We start from the raw sequence: 17,411 nt of genomic DNA on the forward strand, positions 1-17,411 counted from the left end.
AGAGTATATGCATTGTGCCCTGTAGCAGTCTAGGGGCATGCAGGTAGTACTTAGGAGACCGATGTGGATGTCTGCACATATGCCGGAAAACCTGGGGTTAAGTAATAGGGGTTGGGGTGTAGAGATGGCAGGGCACTATATAAGGTATGGTGAGCCAGGGGAACGGTAACCCTGAGGAAGAAGAGGTTCACTCTTCGAAACGCGTTGGTTGTTTCCTATCCCCCTTTTTGAGCGATCTTGCGCTCCGTACTGCAGGTGACGTCACTAGGTAGGAGGAGCCTATCGGCCATCTTTTTTGTTACATGCGGTAATCAGGGAACGCTACCGGCCGGGGCTTCCCTATACCGCACCCCGCCACCTGATACACGCTGCACCATAGCCCCTGGGGCACTGACCAGGCGGGTGAAGATTTCCGCAGCACAGGGCCACACTCAGCAGTATCTAACTGTGATAAGGTAAGCGGAGGGACATCGGTGTCCGAACGCTATTCTCAATTAGTGTGGGGTAGTGGAGGAACTGTCTACCTGTTCATGTGGTACCGGTCCCGGGATTCTTTTGCCATTAGCTATATGGTTAGGGTTCTGGTGGATTCCTTTTCACCAGATAGTGTACACAGGTGGCATTGGTTCTCAGTTTCCTCCAGCGCGGCATCTACTGTTTTTTGTCAATCCTCATATGTGGTTTACCTGTTGGAATGTGGGTGTAGCCTGCAATATGTAGGCTGAACCATACAAACAATGCATGCCAGACTTAATAAGCATCGCCAAAACATTCGCAATGGCTTTCTCCTGCACAGCCTTTCAAAACATTTTTTAACAGCACACCATAAGGATCTTAAAACGCTAAAATTATTATTGATCATGTACCTGACTCTGTGGCGGATCGTTTTAATAGTCTTGTGAATCGTGAGAGTTTTGGGATTTTTAAGCTCGGTACATTAACCCCTGAGGGGCTTAACTTAATGATTGAGAAAGTAGCTAGATAAGAGTCGTGATTATTGAACACGTAACTTTTTGTCTCTATAGGTGTAGATTCATAATGACTTTTATTTATTATTTTTTATCTGTGATATGTTTTTAAATATTATTTATAAAAAAACAAAAAACCTTGTTTTCATGATTTTAATGTTATATTTTGAATTTATGTGATTATTGTTTTATTATATTTATCAGTGACTGTTCCTTTAAATTTGTAAATCTGTGAACAGCATTGTGATTGGCTGTTTATTGTTTAAGTACTGCCTTCGTGTTCCCATTAATAATCTCCCACCTGAAGAAGACGGTTGTGGTAAACTACATATGTTGTCTGAGTTTCCTTCAGCGCTCCTGGGACTGATTAGTAGCATAGAGGGCACAGGTAGGGTGATAGACTCAGATGAGGGAGGAGATGTAGGGTGGTGGAGAACTGTGGAGAGCTTTGTGGGTGAGAGTGATACGTTTATATTGGACTCTGTAGCGGATTGGCAACCACTGCAATGGTTGGCACAGAGTAGTTGCATCTGTGTAGAGGTTGGAGAGGAAAATGATCCTGGATGCTGCATTCAGGACAGATTGGAGAGGGGAAGGTTTAGTAAGAGGGAGATTGATTAGTAGAGACTAGTTGCAGTAGTCCAGAATAGAATGTATAAGAGCAACAGTAAGTGTTTTTGCAGAGTCAAATGTAAGAAAAGTTGAAATTTTAGAGATGTTTTTGAGGTGTAGGTGACATGAGAGAGCGACTGATTGGATGTGGGGAGTGAAGGAAAGATCTGAGTCAAATACAACCCCAAGACAACGGCATGCTGCAAGGGAGTAATGGTAGAACCACACATGGAAATGGTAATATTGGGTTTGGAAGGTTAGTAGAAGGAAGAAACATAAGGAGTTCAGTCTTTGACAGATTCAGTTTGAGATAGAGTGAGGACATGTTGCTAGAGACAACAGAAAGACAATCACTGGTATTTTGTAGTAATGCAGGGGTGATGTCACGAGACGATGTGCATAATTGAGTGTCATCAGCATTTAGGTGATACTGAAAACCAAATCTACTGAAGCTTTGTCCAATTGGGATAGTATACAAGAAGAAGAGAAGGGGACCTAAGACTGAACCCTGAAGAACCCAAACAGTAAGGGGAAGAGGAGAGGAAGGGGAGCCAGCAAAAGATACAGCGAAGAAGCGGTCAGAGGTAGGAGTTGAACCAAGAGAGAGCAGTACCCTAGAGCCCAATAGAGTGGAGCATAGTGAGGAAGAACTGGTGATCCACAGTGTCGAATGCTGCAGAAACATCCAAGAGAATCAACTAGAGTAGTGACCAGTAGATATAGCTGATAGTAGATCATTAGAGACTTTATTTAGTAACGGCAGTTTCAGCAGTGTGTAAAGAGCAGAAACTGGATTGTAAAAGATCAAAAAGAGTGTAACCTGAGAGATTGGAAGCGAGTGGACCAAACAGGACATCCTCGTGGTTGTCTTTAATATGATAATTTCCACAGATCTCCTTTGAGAACTTGTTTTGACTCTGTTTAATTGTACCATGACACTTATTTTAGGAATCAGTGAAATGCTTTTGCCATTCTTTTATGTTGCTACAATGCATTGATTTATAAATTTGTTTTGTATAGGGTAGGTGGCAGAATGGCATTCTTGATATCTCCAGAGACGAGGAATTGATTATGAATGAATTTGAAGGCTCAGAGTTGAGTGATCAGGTGCAGAGCAATAATAACTTGCTGCCGACATATGAGGAGGAGGTGCATCCGGCATTTGAGGAAGAGGAGGTGCATCCGGCATATGAGGAAAAGGAGGTGAAACCGGCATATGAGGAGGAAGAAGGGCAACCAGTATATGAGGGGATGCAACCCGTATACAAGGAGGAAGTGCAACCAGTATATGAAGGGGGGCAACCGGTATATGAGGAGGAGGAAGTACCACCAGCATATGAAGAGGAGGAGGTTTATCCGGTATATGAGAAAGACGAAGAGGAAGAATCTATACCAACTAAATATAAAACTGATGTCAATTATGTGTTAGATGATGGCACCTGCCTTGCAAGTGATTCAGATACAGACCAGAAGTATGATGAGTCCTGCAACATCATGACCTCTGATCTGTTACCCAAAGATGAAAGTATTTTGCCGGTATGAGCTTCTATCTTTCTCATTGTCTAATATTTTATAACATTGTGTTTATTTAATCAAAGAATTGTATAATCTAAATCAGTTTTACATTCTTATATATAGGATAACGATAAAATATGTTAATACTTTCTGTCTTGTTATTCTGAGTGGTCAAAAAACTATCTTATTAATGAATGTCTGGGAGCTTAGAGCCACACCAATGCCCTAAATCAGTGTTCCCCAAGTCCGGTCCTCAAGAGCCACCAACAGGTCATGTTTTGAGGATTTCCTTAGTATTGCACAGGTGATAAGTGCATCACCTGGACAGGCAAGCATTCAATGATCTGTGCAATACTAAGGAAATCCTCACAACATGACCTGTTGGTGGCTCTTGAGGACCGGACTTGGGGAACACTGCCCTAAATAAACATTGATCAGCTTTGTAGAGAAGTTGTCATGTGCAGGGCTGCCAACATGACTTTTTAGCTTTCCTGGACAGCTTATCAAAAAATCACAGACAGACAATAATTTTTAAGGACACTATAATAAATTTTAATGAATATAGACATCAGCACCATTCACCGTAAACTGTAAAATGATGATAACTACAGCCAAATTAATTTAAATACATTTTTTCAGGTTTAAAAAAATCACATTTTTTACGGACAAGGCAAAAAAAGCCTTATTTTTATGGACTGTCCTAGAATTTCTGGACGGTTGGCCACTCTGGGCATGTGGGTACCTATCATTTTCATGGAACCATTTAAAGTTTGCTGTAATCTGCAAGTCTTGGACTAATATGTTCTCAAAGAGTAGTGTTAGTCTTTACTACAAGGTTATTGACATTTTTACGATTTTTTTGTGTGGTGTTTTTTCTGTGAGGTGTCCAGTTTTTATAAAATGTCCAAGGGAAGAGTAATCATATGATTTGTCATTTCTGAATTAGCTTCAGTATCCACTTTCTACAAAGTGAATTTAAGTGACAACCTAAATATGACTTTTAATACAAAAATGCGGCTCTCTCTTTTAGCAAAATAATTAACATATAATTACTAAACTCAGACTGCTTTTTGAACAATTAACTAAAGTGGTCATTTTCACATTTTGAACAAAATCCTGTTTAAGGATATCTACAGTATCTCTGTTCCACCTCCCTGGACCCATCTGTTGTAATAAGTTGACCTTTGCTGATGACGGCTATAAAATACTAAGAGCAGAACCCTGATTGACCTGTTACGGTGAATCCTGGAAGCGATTGTTTATTTCATTTTTAAATTATATTTTTTTCTTGTTTCTTTTGTTATAAACGTGTAAGTACATAAATGTTGTGAATTCTGTGGCAGAGTTCACTCCTGTGGTCACAAGTGGTACTTCGGCTGATTCTCTCTGGGATCTTCCGTTTGTGGAGGAAAGTGGTACTGCAGCTTCTGAGTTTCCTCCCTCAGGTGATCTGGTGAGCTCGTTGGCTTCTTCTCTACTTAACTCCACCTGATGCTTTGATCTATGCTTCCTGTCAATGTTTCAGTGTGGGACTTGTTTTTTCCCTGGATCATTCCTGTGGCCTGCTGCTTTGCAAAGCTAAGTTTTGCTTATGTTATTTTGTTGCTATTTTTCTGTCCAGCTTGCTTTATTGGTTTTTCTCGCCTGCTGGAAGCTCTGAGACGCAGAGGGACCACCTCCGTACCGTTAGTCGGTGCGGAGGGTCTTTTTGTCCCCTCTGCGTGGTTTTTTATAGGTTTTTGTGCTGACCGCAAAGTTATCTTCCCTATCCTCGTTCTGTTCAGCTAGTCGGGCCTCACTTTGCTAAATCTGTTTCATCTCTATGTTTGTGTTTTCATCTTACTCACAGTCATTATATGTGGGGGGCTGCCTTTTCCTTTGGGGAATTTCTCTGAGGCAAGGTAGGCTTATTTTTCTATCTTCAGGATTAGCTAGTTTCTCAGGTTGTGACGAGGCGCCTAGGTTCTGGTCAGGAGCGCTCCACGGCTACCTTTAGTGTGGTTGGATAGGCTTAGGGATTGCGGTCTGCAGAGTTCCCACGTCTCAGAGCTCGTTCTATTATTTTGGGTTATTGTCAGTTCACTGTATGTGCTCTGACCTCCATGTCCATTGTGATTCTGAATTGCCTCTCATAACAGTACAGGAAGCCGAAAGTGCTAATGATTCTCAATAGAGGGAAAAAAGAAGTTCTGAGACCATTTTTTTTCTTTGTACTGTGTTTTGTCTTTTTTTCCCCCTAGACATTTGGGTGGTTCAGGACAAAGGTGTAGCAATGGACATTAAAGGTCTGTCTTCATGTGTGGATCAGCTCACGGCAAGAGTTCAAAATATTCAAGATTTTGTGGTCCAGAATTCTTTGCTTGAACCGAGAATTCCTATTCCAGATTTGTTTTTTGGAGACAGAACTAAATTTCTGAGTTTCAAAAATAATTGTAAACTATTTCTGGCTTTGAAACCTCGCTCTTCTGGTGACCCAATTCAACAGGTTAGGATCGTCATTTCTTTTTTGCGCGGCGACCCTCAGGACTGGGCGTTTTCTCTTGCGTCAGGAGATCCTGCATTGAGTAATATCGATGCGTTTTTCCTGGCGCTTGGGTTGCTGTACGATGAGCCTAATTCAGTGGATCAGGCAGAAAAAAATTTGCTGGCTCTTTGTCAGGCTCAGGATGAGATAGAGGTATATTATCAGAAATTTAGAAAGTGGTCAGTGCTCACTCAATGGAATGAATCTGCGCTGGCAGCAATATTCAGAAAGGGTCTCTCTGAAGCCCTTAAGGATGTCATGGTGGGATTTCCTATGCCTGCTGGTTTGAATGAGTCTATGTCTTTGGCCATTCAGATCGGTCGACGCTTGCGTGAGAGTAAACCTGTGCACCATTTGGCGGTATTACCTGAGCTTAAACCTGAGCCTATGCAGTGTGATAGGACCTTGACCAGAGTTGAACGGCAAGAACATAGACGTCTGAATGGTCTGTGTTTCTACTGTGGTGATTCCACTCATGCTATCTCTGATTGTCCTAAGCACAAGCGGTTCGCTAGGTCTGCCACCATTGGTACTGTACAGTCAAAATTTCTTCTGTCCGTTACCTTGATCTGCTCTTTGTCATCATATTCTGTCATGGCATTTGTGGATTCAGGCGCTGCCCTGAATTTGATTGACTTGGAATATGCTAAGCGTTGTGGGTTTTTCTTGGAGCCCTTACAGTGTCCTATTCCATTGAGAGGAATTGATGCTACGCCTTTGGCCAAGAATAAGCCTCAATTCTGGACCCAGCTGACCATGTGCATGGCTCCTGCACATCAGGAGGTTATTCGCTTTCTGGTGTTGCATAATCTGCATGATGTGGTCGTGTTGGGGTTGCCATGGCTACAAGCCCATAATCCAGTATTAGATTGGAAATCCATGTCGGTGTCCAGCTGGGGTTGTCAGGGGGTACATGGTGATGTTCCATTTCTGTCAATTTCGTCATCCACTCCTTCTGAGGTCCCAGAGTTCTTGTCTGATTACCGGGATGTATTTGATGAGCCCAAGTCCAATACCCTACCTCCGCATAGGGATTGTGATTGTGCTATCAATTTGATTCCTGGTAGTAAATTCCCAAAAGGTCGATTGTTTAATTTGTCCGTACCTGAGCACACCGCTATGCGCAGTTATGTGAAGGAATCCCTGGGGAAGGGGCATATTCGCCCGTCATCGTCGCCATTAGGAGCAGGGTTCTTTTTTGTAGCCAAGAAGGATGGTTCGCTGAGACCTTGTATAGATTACCGCCTTCTTAATAAGATCACGGTTAAATTTCAGTACCCCTTGCCATTGTTATCTGATCTGTTTGCTCGGATTAAGGGGGCTAGTTGGTTCACAAAGATAGATCTTCGTGGTGCGTATAATCTGGTGCGAATTAAGCAAGGTGATGAATGGAAAACTGCATTTAATACGCCCGAGGGTCATTTTGAGTATCTCGTGATGCCGTTCGGACTTGCCAATGCTCCATCAGTGTTTCAGTCCTTTATGCATGACATCTTCCGAGAGTACCTGGATAAATTCCTGATTGTGTACTTGGATGACATTTTGATCTTCTCGGATGATTGGGAGTCTCATGTGAAGCAGGTCAGAACAGTTTTTCAGGTCCTGCGTGCTAATTCTTTGTTTGTGAAGGGATCAAAGTGTCTCTTTGGTGTGCAGAAGGTTTCATTTTTGGGGTTCATCTTTTCCCCTTCTACTATCGAGATGGATCCTGTTAAGGTCCAAGCCATCCATGATTGGACTCAGCCGACATCTCTGAAAAGTCTGCAAAAGTTCCTAGGCTTTGCTCATTTTTATCGTCGCTTCATCTGCAATTTTTCTAGTATTGCTAAACCATTGACCGATTTGACCAAGAAGGGTGCTGATGTGGTCAATTGGTCTTCTGCTGCTGTGGAAGCTTTTCAAGAGTTGAAGCGTCGTTTTTCTTCTGCCCCTGTGTTGTGTCAACCAGATGTTTCTCTTCCATTCCAGGTCGAGGTTGATGCTTCTGAGATTGGAGCAGGGGCTGTTTTGTCGCAGAGAGTTTCTGGTTGCTCAGTGATGAAACCATGCGCTTTCTTTTCCAGGAAGTTTTCGCCTGCTGAGCGTAATTATGATGTGGGCAACCGAGAGTTGCTGGCCATGAAGTGGGCATTCGAGGAGTGGCGTCATTGGCTTGAAGGAGCTAAGCATCGCGTGGTGGTATTGACTGATCATAAGAACTTGACTTATCTCGAGTCTGCAAAGCGCTTGAATCCTAGAGAAGCTTGTTGGTCGTTGTTTTTTGCCCGTTTTGACTTCGTGATTTCGTACCTTCCGGGCTCTAAAAATGTGAAGGCGGATGCTCTGTTGTTATGAAAGGCAATTCAGAATCACAATGGACATGGAGGTCAGAGCACATACAGTGAACTGACAATAACCCAAAATAATAGAACGAGCTCTGAGACGTGGGAACTCTGCAGACCGCAATCCCTAAGCCTATCAGAACCACACTAAAGGTAGCCGTGGAGCGCTCCTGACCAGAACCTAGGCGCCTCGTCACAGCCTGAGAAACTAGCTAATCCTGAAGATAGAAAAATAAGCCTACCTTGCCTCAGAGAAATTCCCCAAAGGAAAAGGCAGCCCCCCACATATAATGACTGTGAGTAAGATGAAAACACAAACATAGAGATGAAACAGATTTAGCAAAGTGAGGCCCGACTAGCTGAACAGAACGAGGATAGGGAAGATAACTTTGCAGTCAGCACAAAAACCTATAAAAAAACCACGCAGAGGGGACAAAAAGACCCTCCGCACCGACTAACGGTACGGAGGTGGTCCCTCTGCGTCTCAGAGCTTCCAGCAGGTGAGAAAAACCAATAAAGCAAGCTGGACAGAAAAATAGCAACAAAATAACATAAGCAAAACTTAGCTTTGCAGAGCAGCAGGCCACAGGAATGATCCAGGGAAAAAACAAGTCCCACACTGAAACATTGACAGGAAGCATAGATCAAAGCATCAGGTGGAGTTAAGTAGAGAAGAAGCTAACGAGCTCACCAGATCACCTGAGGGAGGAAACTCAGAAGCTGCAGTACCACTTTCCTCCACAAACGGAAGATCCCAGAGAGAATCAGCCGAAGTACCACTTGTGACCACAGGAGTGAACTCTGCCACAGAATTCACAACACTCTGTCTAGGAGTTTTGTACCCGACTCTCCGGGTTTATCTGAGCCGGCGGGTATCCTCAAGGAAGGAATAATTGTGTCTGCCATCTCCCCTGATTTGCGGCGGGTGCTGCAAAAATTTCAGGCTAATAAACCTGATCGTTGCCCAGCGGAGAAACTGTTTGTCCCTGATAGGTGGACGAATAGAGTTATCTCTGAACTTCATTGTTCGGTGTTGGCTGGTCATCCTGGAATCTTTGGTACCAGAGAGTTAGTGGCTAGATCCTTTTGGTGGCCCTCTCTGTCGCGGGATGTGCGTGCTTTTGTGCAGTCCTGTGGGATTTGTGCTCGGGCTAAGCCCTGCTGTTCTCGTGCCAGTGGGTTGCTTTTGCCCTTGCCGGTCCCGAAGAGGCCTTGGACACATATCTCTATGGATTTTATTTCTGACCTTCCCGTTTCTCAAAAGATATGTCATTTGGGTGGTCTGTGATCGCTTTTCTAAGATGGTCCATCTGGTACCCTTGTCTAAATTGCCTTCTTCCTCTGATTTGGTGCCTTTGTTCTTCCAGCATGTGGTTCATTTGCATGGCATTCCAGAGAATATTGTTTCTGACAGAGGTTCCCAGTTTGTTTCGAGGTTTTGGCGAGCCTTTTGTGGTAGGATGGGCATTGACTTGTCTTTTTCCTCGGCTTTCCATCCTCAGACTAATGGCCAGACCGAGCGAACCAATCAGACCTTGGAAACATATCTCAGGTGCTTTGTTTCTGCTGATCAGGATGACTGGGTGTCCTTTTTGCCTTTGGCTGAGTTCGCCCTTAATAATCGGGCCAGCTCGGCTACCTTGGTTTCACCGTTTTTCTGCAATTCTGGGTTCCATCCTCGTTTCTCTTCTGGACAGGTTGAGTCTTCGGACTGTCCTGGTGTGGATACTGTGGTGGACAGGTTGCAGCAGATTTGGACTCAGGTAGTGGACAATTTGACCTTGTCCCAGGAGAAGGCTCAACTTTTCGCTAATCGCAGACGCCGTGTGGGTCCCCGACTTCGTGTTGGGGATCTGGTTTGGTTATCTTCTCGTCATATTCCTATGAAGGTTTCCTCTCCTAAGTTTAAACCTCGTTTTATTGGTCCGTATAGGATTTCTGAGGTTCTTAATCCTGTGTCTTTTCGTCTGACCCTTCCAGATTCTTTTTCCATACATAACGTATTCCATAGGTCATTGTTGCGGAGATACGTGGCACCTATGGTTCCATCTGTTGAGCCTCCTGCCCCGGTTTTGGTGGAGGGGGAATTGGAGTATATTGTGGAGAAGATTTTGGATTCTCGTGTTTCAAGACGGAAACTCCAGTATCTGGTTAAATGGAAGGGTTATGCTCAGGAGGATAATTCCTGGGTTTTTGCCTCTGATGTCCATGCTCCCGATCTTGTTCGTGCCTTTCATGTGGCTCATCCTGGTCGGCCTGGGGGCTCTGGTGAGGGTTCGGTGACCCCTCCTCAAGGGGGGGGTGTATTGTTGTGAATTCTGTGGCAGAGTTCACTCCTGTGGTCACAAGTGGTACTTCGGCTGATTCTCTCTGGGATCTTCCGTTTGTGGAGGAAAGTGGTACTGCAGCTTCTGAGTTTCCTCCCTCAGGTGATCTGGTGAGCTCGTTGGCTTCTTCTCTACTTAACTCCACCTGATGCTTTGATCTATGCTTCCTGTCAATGTTTCAGTGTGGGACTTGTTTTTTCCCTGGATCATTCCTGTGGCCTGCTGCTCAGCAAAGCTAAGTTTTGCTTATGTTATTTTGTTGCTATTTTTCTGTCCAACTTGCTTTATTGGTTTTTTTTGCCTGCTGGAAGCTCTGAGACGCAGAGGGACCACCTCCGTACCGTTAGTCGGTGCGGAGGGTCTTTTTGTCCCCTCTGCGTGGTTTTTTATAGGTTTTTGTGCTGACCGCAAAGTTATCTTCCCTATCCTCGTTCTGTTCAGCTAGTCGGGCCTCACTTTGCTAAATCTGTTTCATCTCTATGATTGTGTTTTCATCTTACTCACAGTCATTATATGTGGGGGGCTGCCTTTTCCTTTGGGGAATTTCTCTGAGGCAAGGTAGGCTTATTTTTCTATCTTCAGGATTAGCTAGTTTCTCAGGCTGTGACGAGGCGCCTAGGTTCTGGTCAGGAGCGCTCCACGGCTACCTTTAGTGTGGTTGGATAGGCTTAGGGATTGCGGTCTGCAGAGTTCCCACGTCTCAGAGCTCGTTCTATTATTTTGGGTTATTGTCAGTTCACTGTATGTGCACTGACCTCCATGTCCATTGTGATTCTGAATTGCCTCTCATAACACATAAAATTGGTGAACTAAGAAAGACAGACAGTGAAATTAGTATAATTTTTTGAAGCACAACAACTGGGGTTCACAATGCTCTATTCATTATAACACAGTAAGTGTTTCTTAACGCATTTCCTCATGAAGAATTGTTCCAGAATAAATATCTTTTTACAAATTGTTGTTAACATTAATCTTCTCAAGAACAAATACTTGGATGGGAAAACATAGGTGTGGTATCTTCTATTTGTATTTAACCAGATGACTTTGAAGAGAACAATGATGCACAGTATTACTCTCTGAATCTCAGCCTTTTAGCTAACCACAAGTATAGATGAGGGTTGAAGATATTATGCTGTACAGTTCACCAGATTAGTTCCTCCATTGTTGATGACATTGTAATTCTTCTCTCCAGCCTCTGAGACTGCCCCCCACTCCACTCACCGTGCCCCCTTCTTTCAAGTTCCCTCTGGATAGATGTTTGTCTCTACCTCTGTCTCAGAGCACCCCATCTGGACTTGATCAAGTTGGATGGATGAAAAAGAAGCAAATGAGCACAGGTTAGTAAAGCAAATCAGGGTTGTTCATGGTGGTGGGGTCATCGCGTCAATATTTCTGGGCTACTAAGAGCACTTGTTTGGGACAAGCATAAGATTGTGGCAAACCATTTGGAAGATGGGGACTAAATGGGCAAAAGTAAAATCAATTGCAACTGGCGATTGTCGTGGCACCAGTCCATCATGTATATGGTGGTCTCCTGACTCGACACTGATAGCAGATGTTAGGGGTTAAAAGAGTAGGGTATGCTGGGTAGCAAAATAGCAATCCTTTTGTTTTTAAGAGATATAAGCAGTTGTCTCTGACAGTGGTTTAAGGTACATTTATACTGGCTAAGTATCAGTAAAACAAGCTTCCAAACACCCTTAAAAATGAGCAAAATAGTTGTTCACTGCTAATATAATTTTTAGATGTGCTTAAAAATTACCAATCTCAGCAGTATATTGACCTGTATAAACAGCACATGTGCTGCTGAGAACAGTGACAATGCATACACACAGAACAATCGTAAACAGGTTTTGAAATGACTGCCAGTCAACCTCTATATATCTCATCGGTGCTCGTTTAAAAGTGTAAATGCTCACTAAACGTCCATATACAACCGGTGACATTATACAATGGCAGGTAAAAGTTTGGGCACCCCTGGTCAAAATTGCTGTTAAAGTTAAGTTAGCAAGTTAAAGATGAAATGATCTCTAAAAGGACTAAAGTTAAAGATGACAAATTTCCATTGGTATTTAAAGCAAAAGAATATATATATATATATATATATATATATATATATATATATATATATATACCAAATAGCAAAAAGAAGGCAGCACTCCAAAGATTTCAGATGAAAAAAAGGTGAAGTTTTAATCGACCCACATCACTGCGCGACGTTTCGGCTCACTGAGCCTTTTTCAAGCAATGGGTGTTAACAATGATTGTGCTTTTATAGAAACAATTTGAATTAATTTACATATTACAATTGCCATTAATAAATAAATAAACAGACAGTTGTACAGTTTTCTATAGCGTGCATATAATATCTCATCAGTGCAATCCCCCGCATATGCAAATCTGGTAATGAGTGCCTTGGAGGAGGACCTCGTCTATGTATCCCACCAGTTCCGGCATGTTCTGGTGTGGTGGAGATACATAGATGATGTCTTCCTCCTATGGAAAGATACAGAAGAAGAGCTGAATAATTTTCATCAGTTCCTAAATGGAATAGATGATACCATTAAATTTACCTTAAACTTCTCTAGAACAAAAATACAATTTCTAGACGTATCTGTGGCACAGAATGAGGGAGAACTAATAACTACATTGTACGTAAAAGAGACGGATAAGAATAATCTCCTTACATACGACAGTCAACATCCACGCAGTATGGTAAGGTCAATACCCCTTAGCCAACTCTTGAGAGTGCGTAGGATTGTCAAAGAGGATAAAGAGATGGAGGGAGTTATGGATACTTTAGCAAAAATTTTTTTAGAAAGGAAATATCTGCCATTCTTCCTTGCAGATCCTCTACAGTTCCATCAGGTTGGATGGTGAACATTGGTGGACAGACATTTTCAGGTCTCCCCAGAGATGCTCAATTAGGTTTAGGTCAGGGCTCTGGCTCGGCCAGTCAAGAATGGTCACAGAGTTGTTCTGAAGCCACTCCTTTTTTATTTTAGCTGTGTGCTTAAAGGGAACCTGTCACCCCCCCAGGCGTTTGAAACTAAAAGAGACACCTTGTGCAGCAGTAATGCTGCATTCTGACTGTAAATGCAGAAATAATCCGTTTTGTAATTTGTCCAAAATACCTGTCTTCAGTCCTGGAGGCAGGTCTTTCCCCCCCTGGTGCAGATGCCTCACAGCCATCACTCAAGTCTTCTTGGCACCGGGCGCCACCTCCTCAGCGCTGTTTGTTTTGAAATCTGCCGGCGCCTGCGCTCTTTTGTCTTGCCTGGGGCAGGTGCAGCGAGCGCTGCCCGTCTGTCCTCATATGCAGTCTCGCTGACTGCGCCTGTGTGGCCACCCTGCTTGTGAATCCCAGTCCCTCAGTGTCTTATGATTTAATCACACAGCAGGGCTCGGATTCCTGGGCATGCGCACTGTGACCTGGGTGAGTGGCTTAGACACGCAGTGCGCATGCCCAGGAATCAGAATTTCCGTTTAAATGCAAAATACCTTCAGAAAGATTTAGCAGACTCTGGAGTTATGGTATATTTTTCTACTGTTCAGAGACACCTGCACAAATATGGTGTCACGGATTCACCTCTCAGTGCTTTGGGGTTATGTTGCAGCCAATGGCAAGTGGAACTTTTCATGGGTAGAGGGAAGAATGGATTTAATTAAAGTTCAACAAATTCTTGAAAAAGCTGAAGTTGAAAAGAGGATGGCTTCTACAAATTGATAATTATCCTAAATACACATCAAATTCCACAATAGACTACCTCAAAAGGCGCAAGCTGAAGGTTTGACATTGGCCTCACAGTTCATTGACCTGGAAATTATTGAAAATCTGTGGCCAGACCTTAAAATAACATTGGATGCAAGACAACCCAGGAATGTCACAGAACTGGAAGAATTTTACAAGGAAGAATGGATGAAAATTCCTCAGACAAGATGTGAAAGACTCTCTTCTGGCTACAAAAAGTGTTTATAAGTTGTAGCTGTGATACTTGCAAAAGGGGGTACTACTACATACTAACCATGCAGAGTGTTCAAACTTTTGCATAGGAACACTTTCCTCTTTGCAATTTTTAAAATGTAAAAGATGAATATATATATATATATATATATATATATATATATATATATACAGTATATATCCTAAAATACAAATGAAATGTGTCGTTAGGTCTCGAGTTCCCGCTTCTGCACAGGGGGAATCTCGAGCCATCTCCGCTGCGGTCTCCCATTCTTATCCAGCCGCAGTGGAGCCTGCTCAGCAGGGACGTCGGTCACAGCGTCTTGCTCAGTCTCACTCTGTACAGAGAGTTACTGCTGCTTCTTCAGCTTCTGCCATTAAAGCCAGTGCTGGTCAGCAGCGAGCAGACTTCTCTGGGACTAAGTCCTTGTCTGCACACACTGAGCATGCCCAGGGCAAGATCTCCCGTTGGAGATCGAGGGTCATGTGCTCAGGCCCTGCAGCACATTCCATTGGTCCTCTTGGCAGGTCTTGGAAGGGCAAAGTTTCTGTGGCCACTTCCTGTGCTGCAACTATATAAACTGCGCATGACCGCACGGCCATGCGCTAGTGTACATTTGCTTACGTGTGTTTGTTGTGAGTGCAAGTCGTCCTTGGATACCCCTTCCCTATTGAATGTCTGTTCGCGGAAGGTGTATGGTTGCTATCTAGTGCCCGACTTATCCTACAGCACGAATCACACATTGCAGCGTCCAGTTGCTGTGACCGCCAGTACGGCGCCGTGCACTTCCTCTGTGCTTTCCTTACCCAAGCCTGGGTGGTTAGTGGGGTTCGTCAGTGCGGCACCGCATGCACTCTTGTGCCCTAATATTGTTATTCAGCTTCCTTACACACCCAGTTGTGGTGTTGTGCCAGCAAGGGTCTAATCGGACTTCAATCCTAGTTGGGGTTGAGTTCACTGACTACTTGCTCGCGCTCTATGTGCGGTACCGCGATCCTGTGACGCAACAGGATCGCTTCCTTCACGCTGGGTGTAGTTTAACCCACGTGTGTATACTTATGAGTACCGCCATATAGTCCGTCATTACTTGGCAGCAGGTTCCATCTCTGCACGAACGCACCATACTCTATCTGTCTTAGTATTTGGTGCGTTCCGCTAGCCCTAACATTACACTAGCGCCAGCGTCTGGCTAGTAATGACGGACAAACAGCAATCCTTGCGGTATATCCAGCAACTGGAGGGTAGGTTGGCGGCTCTTGAGAGTGCAACCTCAGCTGTGGATGTTACCGCAGTTGCTGTACAGGCTGCTAGCGTGGCTGCAGAAACCCTGTCCATTGCCACCCCTGCTCCGACATTTTCTCGCCTCCCGCTGCCAGAAAAATTTTCTAGTGATAGCAAATTTTGTAGGGGATTTGTGAGTCAGTGCTCTATTCACCTCGAGCTCCTGGCTGCACGTTTTCCCACAGAGCGGGCTAAGGTGGGATTTATAGTGTCTCTCTTGTCGGACAGGGCGTTGGAATGGGCTACGCCGCTGTGGGAGCGTGGCGATCATGTGGTGCAGAGTGCTCCGCTGTTTCTGAGCACTCTGAAACAGGTCTTTATAGGACCTCAAGTCACCCATGATACTGCGCTCCAACTGCTGGCATTAACTCAGGGTGAGTCCTTGGTCAGTCATTTTGCCGTCCAATTCCGCACTTTAGCTTCTGAGCTGGATTGGTCGGATAAAGCTCTTATCCCCATATTTTGGAGGGGCCTGGCTGACCACGTTAAGGATGCTCTGGCCACTAGGGAGATTCCTGCCACACTGGAGGAGTTAATAACTGTCTCCACTCGAATTGACCTCCGTTTTAACGAGCGGAGGTTAGAGCGAGCCCAGTGTAGGCAGAGGTTTCGGCTGGCTCCTACCTTCGCCAAACCTCTGGAATCTCCGGTCCTGGTTCCTGAGTCACATGAGGCCAGGGAAGTGTCACAAGTGGGATCTAAGTCCCGGACCGCTTGTGCACTCAAGGTCTGTCATGTTTGCCAGCAGTCAGGACATCTAGCCTCCAGATGTTCTCAGCGGTCGAGGAAACGTCAGCGTCTAGTGGTAGTAGGTGGAGGTACACTAGACACGGCGACGTTTGCCTCTAAATTGTCCTTTAAGGGGACAATTACTATAGGCTCATTCTCCCACTCGGTAGAGCTCTGCGTGGATTCTGGGGCGGAGGGCAATTTTATGTCTTCTGCCTTCGCCCAACGTCACGCAATACCCCTGGCTATGCTAGCTCAACCAGTAACGGTACGAGTGGTGAATGGGTCGACACTGCCCTCACAGATAACACACCAGACCATCCCTTTTACTCTGTCCATGTCGCCATCTCATCAGGAGATTATATCTCTGCTCGTCATTCCTGAGGGAATTGATGAGGTCCTGTTGGGAATACCTTGGCTACGGTACCACTCTCCTCATATCGAGTGGTGCTCTGGCAGAATCCTGGGATGGGGCGAATCTTGTGGGGGTAGGTGTCAGAGGGAGTGCGTTCAGGTTGCTACTACAGAGGTAACCGCAGATCTTTCCTCTCTCCCCAAGCAGTATTGGTCTTATGCAGACGTGTTCTCCAAAAAGGCGGCGGAGATCCTTCCGCCCCATCGCCTCTATGACTGTCCTATTGATCTCTTGCCTGGTGCTGAGCCTCCCCGGGGTCGGGTCTATCCGCTATCTCTCCTGGAGACGGAGGCAATGTCACAGTACATCCAGGAAAATCTGGCAAGAGGATTCATTAGGAAGTCAGTGTCACCTGCTGGGGCAGGGTTCTTCTTCGTGCAGAAGAAGAATGGGGAATTGCGTCCATGCATAGACTACAGGGGTCTTAATGCCATCACCGTTAAAAATAAGTATCCTTTGCCCTTGATTTCTGAGCTCTTCGATAGGCTTCGGGGAGCAAGGGTATTTACTAAACTAGATCTGCGGGGTGCTTACAACCTGATTCGCATCCGTGAGGGGGACGAATGGAAGACGGCTTTTAACACCAGGGATGGGCACTATGAATATCTGGTGATGCCTGTTCTGTCTTCCTCCACGTAGGATGCTGTGTGGATTCCAACATACGGCTAAACCTTCATCCACATCCCAGTAAACAGACTGTGTTGATGCTTAAGTCTTATTTATTAGGGTGATGATAACCAAAACTATAACGTTG

General features: G+C 44.6%; 1 protein-coding gene across 1 annotated transcript in view; it reads left to right on the top strand.

Annotated features, from left to right (window-relative positions):
* Positions 1 to 17,411, top strand: part of ARHGEF9 (Cdc42 guanine nucleotide exchange factor 9) — a 626,906-nt gene that overhangs the window by 134,675 nt on the left and 474,820 nt on the right. The window contains exons 3-4 of the mRNA XM_069747208.1: positions 2,601 to 3,116; positions 11,460 to 11,604. Of these exons, the coding sequence (XP_069603309.1) occupies positions 2,601 to 3,116; positions 11,460 to 11,604 (661 nt within the window). The remainder of the gene's footprint in view (positions 1 to 2,600; positions 3,117 to 11,459; positions 11,605 to 17,411) is intronic.

This window comes from Ranitomeya imitator, chromosome 2 (assembly GCF_032444005.1).
Source record: "Ranitomeya imitator isolate aRanImi1 chromosome 2, aRanImi1.pri, whole genome shotgun sequence".
NCBI lineage: Eukaryota > Metazoa > Chordata > Amphibia > Anura > Dendrobatidae > Ranitomeya > Ranitomeya imitator.